The sequence below is a fragment of the Canis lupus genome, chromosome 15 (assembly GCF_003254725.2).
Source record: "Canis lupus dingo isolate Sandy chromosome 15, ASM325472v2, whole genome shotgun sequence".
Lineage (NCBI taxonomy): Eukaryota > Metazoa > Chordata > Mammalia > Carnivora > Canidae > Canis > Canis lupus.
In genome coordinates this window covers 33,708,822-33,730,171 of record NC_064257.1, presented here as the reverse complement: position 1 = coordinate 33,730,171, position 21,350 = coordinate 33,708,822, and the positions used below count along the sequence as shown (strand labels likewise).

Below are 21,350 nucleotides of genomic sequence, written 5' to 3'. Positions count from 1 at the left end.
AGTTAAGGGGTCCTTGTTTTGGCAGACCAGCCCCGGGGTCACAACCAGCTCCATTTTCTCCTGCATGATCTTAGAAAAAGTCAGTTGACGTTTCTGAGCCTCATTTGTGGAAACACCTTCTGTGAAGATGACGTAAAGTAACACCCGCGGAAAGCCTATCCCATAGCAACCAGCAGTCACCAGAACGCCTCAAAATGCTTCTCCAACAATCCCATTTTCGGGCAGGGCCCTGCGCTCCACGGGGGTCCTCTCAGGGATTACTCTGGGCTCGCGCCTCATGCCTCCGGCTAGCAGCTCTGCCTTCAGGAGCCGACTCCCTGTCCCCTCAACTCTCTCTCCAAACCCTTGCTTTCAGCCTTCTCGGGGCTGAAGGGGCCCGATTTACGTGCGATTCAAAATTCAAAACTCTCCGCCCGGGGAGACCCGCATTCAGGAGTCTGGCCTCTGAGTCTCGGTCTCCCGCCTGCCTCCGAGGGAGCCGCCCCCCGCCGCGGCCGCGCGCAACTGCAGAAACGCTGAAGGAGCGAGAGCGACGGCGGAGAATGAATGGGCTGCGTCCGCCGCGGGGCCTCTGTGACGTCGCCCCCGGCGCAGGCGTGGCCGCGGCTAAGAGGCCTGCGGGGCGCCGGCCGCGCGACCCCAGCGGGCTCGGCCACGGGCGCCGGAGCCCCGCGCCGCCTCGCGCCGCCTCCCCCAGGTCCCTGCCCCGCCGGGGCTCGTCACTTCCGCCACCCGCAGGCCGGGGCTGTGGGGCGGGGAGCGCGGGGGAGGGAGCCAGCTCTGAGGGAAGCCCGCCCGCGCACAGGCAGGGACTACATTTCCCGAGGGGCCTCGGCGGCGGCGGCGGCGGCGGGCGCGGCAACGTCCCCCGGAAGTGGAGCCCCGGACTTCCACTCGTGCGTGAGGCGAGCGGAGCGGGAGTCGAGAGCAGAGGCCGAACTCGGGATCTGACAAGATGGCCGGGCTGCCCCGCAGGATTATCAAGGTAACCGCCCAGGCCGACTCCCGGCTCTGCGCTCGGCCGCTCGGCGGCCCCGGGCGGCGCGGCTCCCCGCGTCCTCGGGCCTGCGGCCCGCGCTGGGAGGCCCGAGGCCAGCGCGGAGAGGGTCTGGCCGCGGCGGCGAGGGAAGCCAGGCGCTGGGGAGGGGGCTCCGGAGAGACTTCCGGCCGCGGCGGGGCAGCCGGGCGGCGGGGCCCGGGGGCTGCCCGGTGGCCGCGCCGCGGGCGGGGGAGGCCTGGCCCGCACCCTGGCGGAGGGTGGGGCCGCGGGGTTGCGGGGCCCTGGGCGCGGGCCGGCGCGGGCCTCCGCGGCCTCTCGGACCACCCGGGAGGAGGCCGCGGTCGCGCGCGAATCCCGGCGGGGCCCGGACTCTGGGCGGGAGTAGCGGCCCCACGCAGCCCCTCGGCCCTGGAGCCTCCTCCCGGGCCGGGCGGGAGCGCGGGGGTGCGGAAGCCCAGGGTTCAGAATGAATGAACCAGGGGAGTGCGGCCGGGCGGGGCCCTGTGCCCCGGGAGGCGGCTCCGGGAGGGCCGCGCGTCCTGCCGCCGGAGCCACATGTCGCCGCCGGCAGCCGGGGTCCGCGGACCTTGGGCTCGGCGCCCTGCTGCCCTCGCTTTCGTGATCACCTCTCTTTTAAATATGTTTCCGCTCGTTCTCTCCGTGAAGTGATGTTACTCTGGTTGGCAAACTCTTTTGAGAGCTGTTTCTCCTCAGAGGAAATAGTTTAGCACGACACTGGGGCGGGGGGGAGGGGCAGCGCAGGTCTGAGGGACTTGGTGAAATCCTTTGCCTCTCGATTTTACGCGCTTTTAACTGTTCTTCGGCTCTTTGTGAAGGCTGTACTTTTAACAAATACACGTGTAGAACTATAGGAAATTCGACGTACTGCTGTTGTAAATTCTTTACGTAATATCAGGTCCTCAGATGTGCGATATTTCTTGCAATACACCGAGACAAACCTTGAAATTTTTTGTCATTTTTAATTTTTTTAAAATTTTTATTTATTTATGATAGTCACACACACACACACACAGAGAGAGAGAGAGAGAGAGAGAGAGGCAGAGACATAGGCAGAGGGAGAAGCAGGCTCCATGCACTGGGAGCCCGACGTGGGATTCAATCCTGGGTCTCCAGGATCGCGCCCTGGGCCAAAGGCGGGCACCAAACCGCTGCGCCACCCAGGGATCCCTTTTTTGTCATTTTTAATGAAGATTTTAGTTGGACCTTTGTGTTAATATGCGAGTTAAAGTGACTGAATTGCAGCATCATTTCCTTGATGTAACCTGGTGAACGTATTTTTAATCTGGCTTGTTGTAAAGTTTGGGGGTGGGGGGAGATGCATCCTAAGCCCAAGATCGTTTAACAGGTGATGTATTGTGTAGTGTGCTTCGTACAGTTACACTCAAATGTATCTGAAATGAGGGGACGTCTCTGACCTAGAGTTGCTTGCTCTGGAGAAATAAGACTTTTTATAAGGTAGAAATTCTTAGAAATTAGAGAAGCAGCATAGATTGTCATTGTGTGCTGCAGTCTAATGTGAAGTGTCATAGTGCACAGTTTGTTGTATTATGGGTTTGTCTCAGATTGTGTCCAAGGCGGTTTAATTGCTGTGTGTGTTGGATGGGCCTTACAATGTGGTTTTCTTCACAGGGCCCCAATCATGTTTATGGAGGCCCCAGTTGAAAATGAGGGATGGAGGATCTAGCTGCACACCAGCTGTCTTCAAATTTTTGTTTCTTGTGTTTAGGTTATCGACCACATAATACAAATTGATATTCGTAATAATTCCCCAAAATACATAGTGAACTAAAGACATTTTTTCCAGTTTTGATTCTGCGCGTAAAAATAAATTCTGTGAAACCTTGTTTAATAAAGTTACAGAAATGATTTATGGCAGTGAATTGAAGTCCTCATCATTCATTTGGCACACAATTTAGCTTACACTAGGCATTTTCGTTTTATTATTTTAACCAAGACGGTGATAATTCATAATATGGTCTTAACTTTACAGCCTCTTGTTGATAGCACCTCTTTAATAAAAGGTGACTTCATTTGGGTTTTATCTTGAAAAAGTTCGGTGGTTTTACTTTGATGCCTTTGGTAGCTTAGCTTAAAAGAACTGTATTTCCAATCCCTAGGAAAGAGTACAAGACTATAATGTGTTTTCTAGTGCCCTTCTTGTATTGTGTATGTTTTCCCAAAATCAGTGAAAAGACATTTTTTAAAAGATTTATTTATTTGAGAAAATGTATGCCACTCGAGCAAGGGGAGGGTCAGAGGGAGAGAATCTCAAGCAATCTCCTTTCTGATCGTGGAGTCCCAGGCTGGGCTCCATCACACGACCCATGAGATCACGACCTGAGGATAAATAAACCAAGAGTCGGACGCGCAACTGACTGAATAACCTAGGCACTTGAAGATGGTTTTTAATCAGAATTTTTAAAAAGTTTGCCTCTTTTTTATCAATCACGGTATAGGGTTCCACGTGGAATGTGGTGGTGGTACAGGGTAGGTAGCTGTACTGTTCTGAATTGTAGGAGCACACCATCCTTCATTGGACAGCTATTAATAGGATGCTTTTTACCTCCAAATGGTCATTATTTACACTTGCAAAATTTTTTTTTTTTTTAAGTTAGCTTTACATCCGATGTGGGGCTTGAATCCACAACCCTGACATCAAGAGTCACATACTCCCAACTGAGCCAGCCGGGTGCCCCTCCATTTACAAAATTCTTAAACCATATGATAACTTCTGGATCTTGATCTTGTGAAGTAGACTACCTTTTATAGCCGAGAAACGTATTCTTTTTTTTTTTTTTAATTTTTATTTATTTATGATAGTCACAGAGAGAGAGAGAGAGAGAGAGAGGCAGAGACACAGGCAGAGGGAGAAGCAGGCTCCATGCACCGGGAGCCCGATGTGGAATTCGATCCCGGGTCTCCAGGATCGCGCCCTGGGCCAAAGGCAGGCACCAAACCGCTGCGCCACCCAGGGATCCCCTAGAAACGTATTCAAATGACTTTCTTCGAGGCTTAAAAGTGGCAAGGGACGGAACCGGATCTTGACCCAGTGTTACTTCCCCTTGCTTCTATATGTTATGATGAAATGACATTATGTAAATATGCTTTGATAACTAAATATACAAATGTAAGATAATTTTTTTGAATTACTATTCACCTATTTACTGTCCCACTCAGATTCCCATACATAATCCACTAGCAAATTCTCTAAGGCATCACTTTTTTTTTAAGATTTTTATTTATTCATTTAAAAAATTATTTATTCATGAGAGATACACAGAGAGGGAGAGACACAGGCAGAGGGAGAAGCAGGCTTCCATGCAGGGAGCCTGATGTGGGATGCGGTCTCCAGGATCATGCCCTGGGTGGAAGGCCGCTGAGCCCCACCCCGGGTGCCCCTAGGGCACCACTTTTAAAAAGAAGTCCTTAATCAGCTACATTTATCCATCTCTGAAACCACTGTTCAGTTCATCATTTGTTGCCTAGCCTACTGTTAGCCTCATAAGCAGCAGCTAGTGCTACTTTTTAAAATACAGATGTGTCATTCCCCTTGGAGCTCTACAAAGGTTCTCCATCACACATAGAATAAAATCTTTGACTTTTTCTCCGGTTACAAGGCCTTCTTTGTATCTGCTTACCTCTAAGGTTATTTGCATGACTCTTCTTGAGTCACTCTACCGCAGCCACACTCTTGGTTTGTTCTACCCTGAACAATAAGAAGCTAAGTTTGTTCCAGTCACAGGGCTTTCCCTCTCTTTACTACATTGCTTGTTTTGGTATATGTTCAGTTCTTGGCTCACGTCACCCTTAAAAAAGTCTGCCTTAACTATCCCAAAACAGTTTTCCTCTCCCCCACCCATAAAATTCCTCTTTATTCCCACATTTCCTCTTCTCCTTAGAGCACTTATCACTCTTTGAAGTTCTATTATTTACTGTTATCTCTGCTCCTACTGAAGCTTCATGAAGGCAGAGATTCTTAGGTGACTTGGGCATTGCTCTAATACCTAGAGGATGTAGTAGGCACTGAAATACTGATTAAATGAATGAATGTGCTTCAGTCTCTGGAAGAAAGTTTTAGGAGAGATATTTTATTTTTATTATTATTCATTTATTTATTCATGAGAGACAGAGAGAGAGGCAGAGGGAGAAGCAGACTCCATGCAGGAAGCCTGATGGTGGGACTCGATCCCCGGACCGTGGGATCACGCCCTGAGCCAAAGGCAGATGCTCAATTGCTGAGCCACCTAGGTGTCCCTAGGAGAGTTATTTTATTTTATTTTATTTTTTTATTTAAAAAAATTTTTGGAGTTATTTTATTTCATAATTTGTTGTTATTATATTCCATCTAAACCAGTGTCTGAGCTGAATTAATCTCTGATTCATTAAAAATTCCAATTTTTTATTTTGTCTAATAGGAAATACATGGAGCATAGCATTTGAAAGGTTCTGACATGTACACAGAGAAAGTTAAGACTCTCTCATCTGTCCATCATTCCAGTTCCCTGCCCAGATGCCATCTTTTTAAAATCGTGTTTTCTTCCAGAAAGACCAGAGAGACTTAGTATGTATATGTTTGGCCTGTTCCCTTCCTCCTGGTACATATACGGTAATCTATCTCTCTCCCAACCAATATATCTTTGAGGGGACTCCTTTTTTAAAGGGATTCTTTGTGGAACCATGTGGTCAGACCATATTTTAACCAATTGCCTATTGCTGACTTTTAGATTGTCTCCAAAATTTTCTATACAAACAATGCTGTGATGAATAGTCCTATAGTTAGTGGTATTTTGAAGACGTGTGAGTTATACTGAATCTTGGCAGTTCTATGATTTACTAAAATTTTTAGAATTTGCTTTTTTCCTCTCTTCTGGGCCAGAGCTCTTTAAGGCTCTAAAAGTGACTGAGCAATTAAAGCTTAAAATCATACAGGTTAAAAAATAAGTAAAATAAGAGGTCCTCCCTAATGTGTTTGTCATAAAGAATTAGCGTTACTTTGGGAACAGATAAATGAGATCTATAGTTGTGACCTTAGTCAATAATTTATTTCAGATTTACAGTTTACATGTTACATTAACTGATGTTTTGTCTTTTCAATTTTTTTTTAAGATTTTATTTATTCATGAGAGAGACACAGAGAGAGAGAGAGGCAGAAAAACAGAGGAAGAAGCAGGCTCCATGCAGGGAGCCCGACGTGGGACTCGATCTCGGGTCTCCAGAATCAGGCCCTGGGCCGAAGGTGGCGCCAAACCGCTGAGCCACCTGGGCTGCCCGGAGTTGACATATTTGATTAAAACCTGGCAAACCAACCTGCTGATATTAGATTTTCACCAGGCTTTCCTAGAATTTACTCTTCTGTTTGGTGAGGTTTATTTCAGATTCTTAAACACTCTATATGGTCTGACTCGGAATTGAGACTTGATTCCTACATACTCTTTTATTTTAATAGTTTTGATTTTTAAAAATACAGATATCACTTTTTTCCTATCACTATTTAAAAGCCATTCATTTGGGATCCCTGGGTGGCGCAGCGGTTTAGCGCCTGCCTTTGGCCCAGGGCGCGATCCTGGAGACCTGGGATCGAATCCCACGTCGGGCTCCCGGTGCATGGAGCCTGCTTCTCCCTCTGCCTATATGTCTCTGCCTCTCTCTCTCTCTCTCTCTCTGTGTGACTATCATAAATAAATAAAAATAAAAAAATAAAAAAAAAATTTAAAAGCCATTCATTTGATTTCTGTCCTAGTACATAAGGTAGTTTTTAGTAAGAAAATGATGCAGATAGGGTTAGGGGTTAGGGTTATTTTATTTTAAAGCCTTGAAGGTCTGACTGGTAGTTTTTTTTTTCCCATTTAAAAAGGCATGAAAGTCTTAAATGATTAGGATAGACTTGTTATATGTAATTAAAACATACTAAGGAAACTGATAAACCCTTATAGTAAAAACTTGACCAGAAATAGTATGGTTCTTGGCTTTTTTGGTTGTCCCAATTTAAGAATTTTCTAAGGTACCCAAGTGGCTCAGTTAGTTAAGCATCCAAGTCTTGGTTTGGCTCAGGTCGTGATCCCAGGGTCCTGGGGTTGAGCCCTGCTTCCAGCTCCACACACAGTGGGGAGCCAGCTTGAGATTCTGTCCCTCTGCACATACACACCCCTCCCCCCGCCCCCTGCAGTCTCTCTATCGAATAAGTAAATCAGTCTTAAAAAAAAAAGAATTTTCTGACCATTCTAGGATAATAAACCGCATTTTTTTACATATGACTTCTGGGATTCAGGTTCTTGACAAGCTTATTTGTTGAATGCTCTTGGTCCCCATGGATTCTAAGTTGAGAATTCCTGGACTGCTTTTGGTAGTGATTAAATTTTCAGGCTCTAAGGATACTGTTTAATTTACTGCCTAATGTTTTGATTATGAAATGTGGGCATAATTGAAAGTAAATTAAAAATAGCAGTTGAATGTTAGTTTTTTTAAGCTTCTCTTTGTTAAGTACTTTGATTGGTCCTGGATGATCAAGTATCACAATAGAAATTGAGTTTTGTCAATTTACCAAACATTTCCTATCTACCATCCTAATTAATTATGGCATCAGAAATATTATGCATTTGCTTTGCAGAAGTACTTTTTTCATACTGTGACCACTTACAGCCATAGTGTTTTACACATTAGAGAATGCCCATTTTTTTCTTTTTCTGATGAGTATGTAGGTCAAAGTAGTTGGATGACTAGGATTCTGCTACAAGTTGATAACTTTGCTTTTTCCCCTAAACTCTATAGGATGGTTTGTGTGTAAATGGTTTTGAGAAGAAAATAAGTTGTGCTACAGAGTCAGGTAGTATGGATTGTGAACATACATTTAAATCTGTTACTGTGAGTTATAGATATTTATGCACTGTAGAAATAAATACCAGAAACAAGGGAATGAGGGTAGCATCTTCTAGGGGCTTTGGGCATTGCAAGTGTAGTAATCAGTTTGATGTAGGTGCCTAATTATTATATAATTTTACTTTATAAAAACAACATAGATCTGAAAGGCATAATATATGTAGTAATTTTAAATCAGGAAAAACTCGTTTTTTTGTATGAAAGATGTATTGGACTGGTATTTAATCATTCAGTTGAAATTTTCTTTGCAAGTATATATGAAAGACATCAGCATTGATATATAAAGAGATGAAATAATAGGGCATCAGTTAACTTCACCTGAAATCTTAGCAACTTCTAAAAATGCCTCGTAAGTGGGATGTTTTTGTTTTTGAAATGTTAGTTATCTTTAATTTGTGAATTAGATAATATGTAGAATCCCATAGTTTGAGAACTGGCCCTAGCATCTCTGGTGGCAAAAACCACTATTGTGTGATTGGAAGAGCTGGATGAGTGATAAAGAGCCCGCAGTGAATCAACAGAAAGACTTCTTTATTATCCATTCTTTGAAGAGCTATATCACACTTTTTGGGGTATTGTATATTTTTAAAATTCTGGTTGTAGCCATTCTAAAATCCCCTAAGGATACTTAGAAATCAAAATTTTTATTATTCTGATTTGGCCTATAATTCAGATGTTTCTAAATGATTAGGATGCAGTTATAATTTAAAGTGCTTGTATTTTATTTATTGATAAGTAATCTTTATGCCCAATGTGGGTCTCGAACTCATGAACCTGAGATCAAAAGTCATGTGCTCTACCAGACTGGTGCCCCCAAAGTGCTTTTAGACCTTGGTTTCAGAATCTGATGTTGACATATTTTGCTTTTTGACTAATCTGTTCAGATTTTCAAACTCCTTTGATTTTCATTATGCCTCGATCAGTAATTTGGTCAGTTTTGGGCAAATCTGTTTTTATTTTCAAAGTCTTTACAGTCTAGTGATGGCATTGTCAGGAAAATACTAGAAAGAGGCATAACAGATGTTATCTTTGTGTCTTGAGACTATGGGTGCCTTTATTTCTTTACAACTTTAGATTTTTAAAATAATTTATGCTAAGGAAAATGTTATTCCCATAAGGTTTCTGTGTTCTTATGACCCTTAAGGACAATTGGGATTACCACCCCCTTCTCCTCTTACTATAGAGCAGGGACAAAAGTGACTTTACTAGTAAGAGCCCAAGGCCAAATTTCATACTACTATGAAATTGCGATTTCCCTGCCTTTTTATTACCCCTTCTTTTTTAAATCTATTCTTAAGACATGTTTCAATTCAGTTACGTGGACATTTGCTCGATGCATAATATGTATTTAGGACTAAGCCAGGTGAACAAGAAAGACATATCCATATGTAATGGAAAATTCAATCATGAAACAAGAAATTAAAGTGAGGTGTATTATGAGAGAAGATACACATGAGATTTACTGTGTTCTGAGGATGAAGGAAAGTAAGGATGAGGGAATGATTTTAAAGTTGAAGGAGGGAAAATGAGTTTTGGGTAGATAGAATAGCAGATAGGAAAGCTGGAAGGAGAAAAAGAGAGAGACAAAGAGTGCACAAAAGTAAAGCATATTTCAGGAATCCAGTATGTGTGTGATGGGTAGTGTCTTACATGATTATTAAGGTCCCATCAAGAAGTATTACTAAGTTTGGAGAGTTGGAATCAAAAACTGTTGGGCAAAGAAAGCATTGTTGAATTTTGAGTTGTTAAATTCAGACTTAGTGTATTAATCATTCACCAGTGCAGTGTGACAACTGTTCCTAAAGTGAGATGAATCATACAGTTTTTATTATGTAAGGAAGACATCTCTTATTGAGCATTTACTATGTGGTAGGCAGTGTTCTAAGCATGTTACATACATTAACTTATTTAATTCTAACAGCAACTCTATGCTCTGGATATTAGTATTAGCCTTGCATTACAGATATGGAAACCTGCACAGAGGGTTAAGTGGTTGGTGGAGCTGTGAGATGAGTGAACCTAGGAGTTCATGTGGGATGGAATGTGCCAGAGCTTATCTGCTGGTAGATAATAACTGTCAGCGTTTGTAATTTTATGTTTTATCATTTGGACAAATTGACGTGGAAAGACATGTTCATCACAGAATCTAAGTGCTTAGCTTTCTTGGTTTTCATCAGAAGTCTTCTTATTGTAGTTTAATTAGAGACTTTTGCACAAGTGAGTCTCCATTTAGTAATAGTTTCATTTAAGATGGAATAACTTTGATCTGGAGTAGTATATTCCTTTTTTTTTAAAGATTTTATTTATTCATGAGAGACACAGAGAGGCAGAGACATAGGCAGAGGGAGAAGCAGGTTTCCTGCAGGGAGCCCGGTGTGGGACTCGATCCCAGGGTCCTGGGGATCACGCCCTGAGTGGGAGCCAGAATCTCAATTGCTGAAGCCATCCAGGTGTCCCTGGAGTGGTATATTCCCTCCTGGATCCTTTGATTTGGGGAAGTTTGGCGTTCAGGTGAGAAGAAACTAAGGAGCAGCTATTCCTTTCTTTCCTGCTGTTTCTTACCAGCAAAATATGTTTGAGGTATCGCTGCATCAGAGTATAATCTCTCTAATGTTAATTTATTTTTATTTATTTTTATTTTTTTATTTATTTATGATACTCACAGAGAGAGAGAGAGAGAGAGAGGCAGAGACACAGGCAGAGGGAGAAGCAGGCTCCATGCACCGGGAGCCCGACGTGGGATTCGATCCCAGGGCTCCAGGATCTAGCCCTGCCCCAAAGGCAGAGGCTCAACCACTGAGCCACCCAGGTGTCCCTATAATCTGAGTGCTTAGTTCATGTTTGTGCGACAGAATTATCTGGGGTATTCATATACATTTGACATACAGCAGCCCAGGTTTTTTAAAATTATATTTTAAGATCTCCAGATGATTTTTATGTGCATCTTGCAGAAACAATGGCCTTGTATGCTCAGCTTCAATGCAAAGATGGTTAGAATGTGGGAGACACAAGTAAAATCACATAGCCGTAACCTTCTCATATGTAGAAAGCAAAGATGTCGATGGGAATACCAACACCTGACAGTCCATGGTGGGGAAACCATCAAGATTGTTTTAAGGTAGATTTTTAGAGGGGTGACTTTGGAGCTGAATTTTGAAGGCTAAGTAGAAAAGTGAGGTGGGGGGTAAAATGTCATTCCAGGTTAGACACATCAAACTCCAGGAAGAGATAAGTGAGCAGTGCCATAGCTGTAACATGAATCAGCACTTCTTTGCTTGGACCACAGACCCTTTAAATGCAGTCTTAATTTGAAAAACTTTTCTTCTTCAGAAGTGTAGTTTATGAATGTGTCTTCATTATAAAAATTCAGTAAATATACCAAGTGTGTTATACGCTATAATCAAGTAATGTGGATGATTTTTTCCCCTTCATTTTCTTTTTTTTTTTTTTTTTTTTTAAGATTTTATTTATTTATGAGACAGAGAAGCAGAGACACAGGCAGAGAAGGCAGCAGGCTCCAGGCAGGGAGCCTGATGTGGGACTCGATCTCGGGACCCCAGATCACACCCTGAGCCAAAGGCAGATGCTCAACCAATGAGCCACCCAGGTGTCCCCCCCTTCACTTTCTTTTGCTATTTCTGTCTTCAATTCATAGATAAAATAGCTAAAATCTTAACTGAATATGAAGTAAAACATAAATCCTTCATTTATTTTTTTTGAAATATAACTCATATACCACAAAATTAATCCATTTAAAAAGTACAATTCAGTGGTTTTGATTATTCACAAAGTTGTATAACCATTACCACTAATTTCAGAACATTTTCATCACCCCGAAAAGAAACTATGCCATTAGCACTGCTGTACCCCCCAAGTTCCTCAACCCCTGAGAACTGCTTAACTTTCTGGTTTTGTCTATTTTGGACTTTTCATATAAATGGAATCATATAATACAGGGCTTTTTGTATCTGGCTTCTTTCAATTAGCATGTCTTCCAAGGTTCACATTATAGCATGTATTAATACTTTATTCCCTTTTAAAGTTTTTAGCTGAAGTTTTCTGAGTAAGTAACTTAAGAAATGACAATGGTGAATGAAACAAAGCTGTAGTTTTGTTAGATAATCTATCAGTTATTCAAAATTAAGTCACATTTGAAACCTGCATTGCTTTAGAACATTTAAGAAATATTCTTAAGCCTTGTGAGCCATTATTTTTTAAAAAATTTGTGGTAGTAAATCTTTATCTTTGAAGATTAGGCTTGATTGCTGGACACTGAGAAAATTAAGCAAATGCTGATGAATAATGGTTTAAGGATCTGCACTAACTTTTATTCTTATCACAAGGACTAAGAAACTTTGTGGCCTTGGCCAAATCATTTACTTTCCCTGGTCCTCAATTATTTCAATTTTCTATGTTAAAAATATATTTTTTAAGAGTTTATTTATTTGAGGGAGAGAGCACAGGCAGGGGGAGCAGCAGGCAGAAGGAGAAGCAGGTTCCCTGCCAAGCAGGGAGCTCAGTGTAGGGCTTGATCCCAGGACCATGGCATCAAGACCCGAGCGAAAACAGGTGCTTAACTGACTGAGCCATCCAGGTGCCCCTCTAATTCCTATTTTAAAACTTAATTATATGATTCCTTTGGGCAAAATTTAAAACAGTGAGGAAAAGCCAGGATCGATGTAATCCCAGAACTTTCTCTTTTGGCGTTTAAACTGGCCCTTATGCAACAACCCCCTGACCTCCCCCCACCAAAGCACAAACGCTGAGTAGTTAGCAGTATTCTGAAATAAATGTATAGTTTTCCATTATAACTAATATGCAGACCTGTATCCTATCAGCTTTGATAGTTTTAAAGCTATTACATGTTTATGTTCTCCTGGGGTTCTGACCTTGGACCTTTTCATTATATATTCTGAAGATTTATTTACTTACCTGGCTTCAGTCCACATTGATCAGTGATTTCCAAACTCTAGTGCTGAATTTCAGATCTCCAAATGCCTACTTTTTATCTCCACTTAGATATCTTGCAGATATTTTTAAAATCAACCTTTTTTTTTTCCATGGGATGTATTCATTTTGCCGTCTCCTCTCATGTGTGTCAGCACTTTTAGTATTTCTTCTTTTTATTATATCAACATTAACCCAGTTGCCTGAGACTTACTCCTCCTTTTCCCTCCCCTTGCTTCTCTTCCACATTCAGTTTGCTAGTAAGTGCGCCCCCCCCCCACCCCCGTTGATTCCAGTTGTCTTTGTATGTGGGCCCTTATTCATCCTCTCCTGATTGTTTTTGCAGTAATCTCAGAACTCATCTCTCTGTCTTCACTTGTTGCCCACCCATCTCCTTCTGTTTTCCATGCCATCACATTATTAAACATTGATATGATCACACGGCTTTCCATTGTATATAGGGTAAAGTTCAAACTTTTATTTATTTTTATTTATTTATTTTTTTCAAACTTTTTTTTAAAGATTTTATTTGTTTATTCATTCATGAGAGACACAGAGGCAGAGACATAGGCAGAGGGAGGAGAAGCAGGCTCCCATGCAAGAGCCCGATGTGGGACTCGATCCCAGAACTCTGGGATCACGTCCTGAGCCGATGGCAGACGCTCAACCACTGAGCCACCCAGGCGTCCCTAAAGCTCAAACTTTTTAACTTGGCTTATAAGCTGGCCTTTTTATTGGCATCTTCTTCCTGTCTCCCCTTGTTTATATTACTTTTTTTTTTTTTTTTTTTTTTTTGTTTATATTACTTCTGATAGGGATACTGCTTACTAGCCAAAATGGTGTATTTTCCAACTTCTGATTTATGCCATGTTTGCAGGGAAGCATCCCTCATCAAATGTGACTGCCCAGCGTTCTGTATTGGTTGGGTTTGTTTCCTTTACTCTCCTGGGAAAACCTTGAGCGTTAATACTGTTTTACGTTCTTAATAACAAGTAGGTTGTGGGGCAGCCTGAGTGGCTCGGCGGTTTGGCGCCACCTTCGGCCCAGGGCATGATCCTAGAGACCCTGGATCGAATCCCACATCGGGCTCCCTACATGGGGCCTGCTTCTCCCTCTGCCTGTGTCTCTGTTGAATAAATAAATAAAATAAAAAAAAAAAACCAAGTAGGTTGTGGCTTAAAATTAGAAATACTGTATTGTTATTTTTACAGGTTCTGTGAAAAGAAAATCAGGGATAAAATTTAGGTCATTTGCTTTATTTTCTGGGATCTTGTTAAGGCACTCTGGGAAACAAATGTTGGTTCTATTGTTGAGTCATTAATTATAGTGAAAAAGAAGCTTAAAATTTTTTTTGACAAATACAAACATATATTTAGGGTGTACAACATGATATTTTGATATGTGTATGCCTTTTGAAATGATTACCACAAACTTGTATCTGTTACTTCCCTTTTTCTTTTTTGTTGCAATGCATTATTAACTGTCACATGTGATACATTAGGTCTACAGCACTTATTTTATAACTGAAAGATTTTACTTTTTGATGAGCATCGTCCCTTTATCTCCACCTTTCAACCCCTATGGTAACCACTGTTTTTTGTTTGTTTTTAAGGATTCCACACATAAGTGAGATCATCATGCATATTTGTCTGTGTTTGGCTTATTTAGCAAAATTTCCTTGTCGCAAATGGAAGGATTTCCTTATTTTTTAAAGCTGATTTCCTTATTTTTTAATTTGCTCTTTGTAACCATTGGAAAAAAAATAAAATATTTGGCACTGCCTGGGTCAAAGTTTTGAGCACCATATATACTTTTTAAAAAGTCTATAGACCCTTGCTCTGATGGTTCACACACATAAATACTAGCTTTTATTATTTTCTACTGCTTCATTGATAATGGATTAGCCATGACAAGGCCGTAAAACAAAGGTGTTGGAAAATTCAGTTGCTGCCCCCCATCATGGTAGGGATTACTTTAGCAGATTTTCCTGTAGTAGGATGCAGCTGGGCTTGACAACCAAGAACCCAGTCCTAGTTGGTGAGCAGGCTTTTGTTCCCTATGCCCTACAGGTGTGTATTAAAAAAATCAGCTATTTAGGCCTGCCGTCAATGAAAAAATGAAGGTAAAATTAGGATATATTCCCATTTACGAGTAATCAAGTTATAGCAGGTTTAATATTCTTTACTCCAAAGTGCTCCTTTATTTCTTGAGTTGAATCATCAAGCCAATTTTGGTTATGATTTATGATGTTAATTTATTAAACATTACAAGTATTAGTATGTTTAATATCTCCTTTGTTCTTTATGCTCGTTATAGATCGTTCCCTCTGTTGTTTATGGCAGACTGAAAAAAATACTTAATTCTTTCTGATTGGTATATATCAGCCACTTCATTTTGCCATTAGCTGGCATATGTAGTCAGAAAATGATTTAATTTAAATATTTTGTTTTAGTAAAAAGAAAGCAAATGTATGGCTGGAGCAGGAGCCGGAGGGAGAGGGTAGAAACACAATAACATTTAAGAAAAAGGAAGAAAGAAGGTTGTATTTTTTAAGACTCCAAACAAGCTGCATTCCAAGTCCAAAGATTCACTTTAAAATTATAAAACTGTGGGCATCTGGGTGGTGCAGTCTGTTAAGTGTCTGACTCTTGGTTTCAGCTCAGGTCATGATTTCGGGGTCATGAGATTGAGCCCCGCATTGTTTCTGTGCTGAGTGGTCAAAGTTTTTCTATTCCTCCCTCTGCCCCTCCATGCCTCTCTCGTTAATAACAAAATCTTTTTAAAAAATAAAAAAATTATAAAATTGTGGATGTTTCATACTGTTCTCTTTTATATCATAAAGCCATAGCTTCTTTTGGAAAACAAATATCTTGAAAAAGTGTGATTGATTGCAAAGTACAGAAATGTTGCCCAATTCCTTCAATATTAAGAGTCTTGTTCTTATCACTATTGAAAAAGCTTTATGATGGAAGTGAGAGAGATGGGGAAGGGATATTTATATCCTCTGGCAAGGAGATTGCAGGGATTGTCCCTTTCCTTAATCTTGTTTTCTGTAGGTTACCTTTTTCTTTTTTTTTTTTATAAACATTTTTTTTTAATTTTTATTTATTTATGATAGTCACAGAGAGAGAGAGAGAGAGGCAGAGACACAGGCAGAGGGAGAAGCAGGCTCCATGCATCGGGAGCCCGACATGGGATTCGATCCCGGGTCTCCAGGATCGTGCCCTGGGCCAAAGGCAGGCGCCAAACCGCTGCGCCACCCAGGGATCCCAGGTTACCTTTTTCTTTAGATTCATTTGACTCCCATATATGTGAAAGTGTTGCCTCAAAGTATTATGTAAGCTGTGTGCAAAATTGCTGTACCCTAAGTCTTCTGTCAGGAGTACTGGAGAAGTGTGGTTGGGGAGAATTTGGTTGTTTGGCAGTTGGAAGTCTCAGAAATCTTTCCAGATTTTGAAATTCTGTTTGGGTCATTCACACTTGGGTCTGGCTTACTTTGAGTATATTATCAGATGGTTCTCTGGAGAGCATCTAGCTGTAGTCTGCTACTTTGAAAAGTGAAGAAGGGTAGATCTTGGTATATTGGTCCTAATGTCTATGAAACTTAGTATTGATATCGGTAAAACCACTTTTTTAAAAAATTGAAGTATATTTGACAAATAGTATAACAGTAGTCTCAGGTGTCACAGCATAGTTGAATTGGTCAAGTTTATACCTTATGCTGTGCTCACAAGTGTAGCTAGAGCTAGCATCTGTAACCAGGCATTGCTATTTATATAGTACCATTGACTATATTCTATGCTGTACCTTTATTCCCATGACTTATGTAAGTGGAGGCCTGTATCCCTCATTCCTCTTCACCCATTTTGCTCATCCCTTCTGGCAACCAGCAGTTTATTCTCTGTATTATCTGTCTGTTTCTGCTTTTTGTTTTTGTTTTTGTTTTAATTTCACATGAATGAAATTATATGGTATTCGTTTTTCTCAGTCTGACTTACTTTAATTAACGTTATACCCTCTAGGTCCACCCATGTTGTCTCAGATGGCAAGATCTCATCCTTTTTTTTGTAGCTGAGTAATATTCCATGACATATACACACAAACACACACTGCATCTTCTTTGTCCATTCATCTATTGATGGATACTTGGGTTGCTTTCATATCTTGGCTGTTGTATAAATGCTGCAGTAAACATAGGGATGCATATATTTTTTTTGAATTAGTGCTTTTGAGTAAACCACTCTTTGAATCCTGATTTTGATTATTTAATTTTAGTTATGGCACAATTCAAGTGGCTGGGTTCCCAGACATCTAGGGACCTGAGATGCTTGCCAGCTCTCTGGCATTTCCTTAACTGGCATAACTGCCTTCTACTTCCCAACTGTCCTTTTATCCTTTGCAGAGTGGAGGGCAAGGAGGGTTGGGGTAGTAGTCCTAGGTGGTGTGCATGCAGCTGGGCTTATCCTTACTGTGGCAGTTCTATGAACATGTGGGAGCTGTCATGTACATAAAGTTGTTAACTTGGGTGCTGAAAGGGTGAAGTGAGCTTTAAAGTATTGTGGAGGTAGACTAGGAAGCAGCTACCCCTTCCAAGTTTGGGAAGAAGACAGAGAAAAGATTGAAATTATTAAAATTGAGGAATTTGGGATGCAGAACCCCAACTGGGATGCAGTCCTCCAGAGAGGGTCCCACCCTTCTGAGGGACATGAGGATTACACTGGTCCTCTCAGTGTGGGCTGAACTGCAAATTGAATGAACGTGCTGCAAGGAGGTTGGATGGGGCTCTCACAGGCACCCCAGATAGACGAGAAACCTGGAAGAGGCAAGTTTCCTCTTGTAGTTCCTCTTTAGCACCTCTCATCTGCAGTTTAATACTGAGTCCCTGGCAAAGCACAAATGTGGTTTGCAGAATCCCACTCCAGAATCACAAAGTGTAGGATAGGTGAGAGACAGTTACTTTACGTCTGACACAGAGAAATTTCCCAGTGTAGAGGTTTTAGCTAGAAAGCTGCCTGACCTTCTGGGCCAGCTGAAGATGGACAAGGAAGAGCAGAAACCCCTAGAGATATGACAGTATTTGGCTTGAATTAGGGATTTTGAGATTTTTAGAAAATGTTTTTGTTTTGATTAAGCTTAGGGTAAGGGGGCCTCTGCTGCAACTCCCCTCCCACATACGCACCGTTGGTCAGATTTTTTTTTTTTTTTTTTTTGAGTAAGCAATGTATGCCATTGAGAAATGCCTTTGTTCCACATCAGTTGAATCTTTCCCCCTCTTTTTTTGGACCAACCTTCAGATCTCAGGACAGACCAGAATTATATTCGTTCAAGCTAGGATGTTAGAGAAGAAAAGTAGGGAGAGAAAATACCAGAGGGGACAAACAGGCAAATGGTACCTCAGGAGTGTACCCTTGCCCCATCCTGGGTGACTGCATCAGCTCTGAGGACACTTCTTTGTATACTATTAGAACAAATTAAGAAACATTTTCTGTTTTTAGCTCAGATATGCTACTTGTAGTTGTAACTCTGTCATTCACCTGATGTGAATGTATAAGATGGAAAGCACTGCTGGAGGCTGAGGATTCCAAGTTCCAGCTGTCAATTATAAAAGAACCCTTGACTGCAGTGTGCTTCTTTCTAGCCCACATTCTGCCACTTGTGTACGTTTCTGGAGGTGGTTCTGAGGCTTAAATGAAACAACATGTGTGAACATCCAGGTTAGTTTTAAGGATTAATTCGGGTGTCATCCCTACACCTTGGAATTCTAACTAAATTTATCTAGCTTTCTAATTAATTGGCTTCTGAAAATTCAGTGTCCTGCCCAAGGTTTGGCCATTTTTCAAGGTCTTGAGGTTTTCTTTTGTCTGTGGTTCTGGGATTGTGTATATGCTTTGTAACCCAAACACACAGTTCAGCCCTTTCAACAGTTTCTGTAAAGAGTGCACTATGTAGTTGCAAGTGTTCTTCAAGTTGACTAATTTTTATTGGTGAGTTAGGAGTTTAGCATCCAGTGGTCATAAGCCATCTCATTGGCTCTTGGTGTTTTTCCTCTACGTTCTTTCCTCCTGCATTGCTCCACTGCTCAAATTCTCAAATGCCTGGTCAGTGTAGCTCTTGCCTCTAAATATCAACAAATGCTCAGGTGAATAGGAGCCCTGTCTACCCAAATTAAGACCCACTTCTTGCCCTCAATAAGCTCAAGACCTACACTACACTTTTTTTTCCTTTTAAATAAACTTTATTAAGGCGTAATTTACATATAAGTAATGCATCCATTTTAAGTATACCATTTAAGTTTTCACAACAGCTATGAAACCACCATCTCGTTAAGATTTGGAATATTCCACCCCAGCACAACACTTAACCAAGAGATTGTACTGTTTTGAAGTGTGTGTTTTCACTTATGTAGAAGGATATTTTTCTTTGGTGTTACATACTACCTTTACAACATCTTTTTCCCATCAGCTTTGGTGTGATCATTATTTCCAGAGCTGTGGTTTTGAACACATTCACAGTTTTTCCTTGGGATAAATTCCAAGACATGAAATTTTAAAGGTTAGGTTAGCTTCTAATCCCACCAGCCATGTATATGAGAGTCAGTTTTCTCCATAACAGTAAGTATAAATAGCATTTTCTTAAATCTTTGTCTATTCTGAGTTTTTTTTTTTTTAAGATTTTATTTATTTATTCATGAGAGACAGAGGCAGAGACAGAGGCAGAGAGAGAAGCAGGCTCCAAGCAGGGAGCCCAATGTGGGCTTGATCTTGGGACTCCAGGATCACGCCCTGAGCCAAAGGCAGATGCTCAACTGCTGAGCCACCCAGGCATCTGTATTCTGAGTTTTAAGGGTTGTCTTGGTAATGAGACATTGTCACTTTCAAAATATGGTTACTTACAATGCTTATTCAATTTCCTTGAGTGATTTTATTTAAAATAAATAAATTTTAGTAAATAGTACTTGGACATGTCACAAAATTCAACAAAAGGATACTCAGCTGAAGTGTCTCCCACCTCATCTAATTGCTTTCCTCAAGAAAACCACTATTGGACCATTTAAATCTGTTATTTTGTAATTTTTGTTTGAGATTTTGTTATTTTTGTTTAGGTGCAGTTTTACATAATATATTAGTTCACACTGCTAGCAAGCCCCTAAGTTCAGCATTCATATTATATTGTTGCAAGACTCTGGTTGTCCCACATGAAGTGGGTGAATGTGACCCAGGACTATTGTATACGGATCCTCTATCATATGTCTGCCTTAGTATGTAAATTTGTGCTTATTTCAGTTACATTAAAATCTGAGTTGTCTGGGTCATTTTCTTCTCTGGGTCAGTGGCACAGGACAAAATAGTCCTCTGAAATCACAGAAGAGTATTTGCTAAGTAGTTTATATACTTCTACTGGATCTCTTAAGATAAGACTTTCGAACCAGATTGATACTGTATGAAATATTAAAATCTCTAATCTCGTTTTCATGAGCAATTTCATTTCAAAATCTTCCAAAAACCTTGAGGTAGAAGACTGAATCTTTAATATGTCAACTAGTTATTATCAAATGATCATTATTAAACTTGAGAAAAATGATTATTAGATTATTGAGGCTACCGGGGCAAAAGCCCGATACTCTGGTGCTTAGTGTTGGCCCTTTAAGTGAACAACTTGTAACGAAAATAGCAAGGGCAAAGTTTTTGAGCAAAAGTGTGAAATAGTTCATGAAGATTGGGCTTAAAACTTTAAAAAAATCCTTTTTTTTCTGCATATTCCCACCATTTATGGCCACTGTCTGGCTCTTTCAAGCCCTGGGCCTATGCTTTTTGGAAGTTCTTGAATTCCCCTTTACCTTCTCAGTGTTTTTCTTTCCTCTCTGGGGTTTCTTTGAGTAGTAAGTAAGTAGTTAGATCTGTTTGTTCGTTCAGCTGGTGTAGAATGTGAGGCACTTTGTGGTACTCAGTATTGAGGCTGCAAACCTACACCCTGGCCTTGACCTATAGGGACTGATGTAGCTGGGGAGTCAGACAGTATGGGGGAAAAGTGTGTAAGAGATAGCTTTCTGCAGAAGGTCACGACCCCTACTGCCCAACAATACTGCTTTTTTAGTCAGTAGCATTGTCAGTTGCTTACCTCTCAAGAAACAGTTGACTTTTCTATTTTTGCCCACAAAGCAAAATAATGCTCAGTGTCTTAAATGCCTTAGATCTACTTAATTTTGAAGAAGGGCAAAAGGAATTTGGGAATGGGGAGCTGTTTGGGTTGTGTGCGTGGAGGAGCACAGAATGTGGGGAAATTTTTCTGGGCCTGACTTGTAGCTGTGCTAAGTACTAGCTTATACAGACCTTTTGATCTCTACATCTTCCTTTTTCTGTTTAATACACTAATCTAGCTCTAAGGTGGTTGGGAGGGTTAGAGTGCAGAGAAGAGAGCCTGCCATAATACACTGAGACTTATAATATTATTACTGTTTTCTGATTTTGCAAAGATGCTGGCTCACTATAAATCTGGAAAGAATAAA

At 41.1% G+C, this 21,350-nt stretch overlaps 1 protein-coding gene across 1 annotated transcript in view; it reads left to right on the top strand.

Annotated features, from left to right (window-relative positions):
- The first annotated feature begins 752 nt into the window (after positions 1–752).
- The window catches only part of UBE2N (ubiquitin conjugating enzyme E2 N), a 34,716-nt gene continuing 14,118 nt past the window's right edge, over positions 753–21,350 (top strand). Inside the window, exon 1 of the mRNA XM_025438793.3 lies at positions 753–985. Coding sequence (XP_025294578.1) covers positions 956–985 — 30 coding nt within the window. The 5' untranslated portion in view covers positions 753–955. The remainder of the gene's footprint in view (positions 986–21,350) is intronic.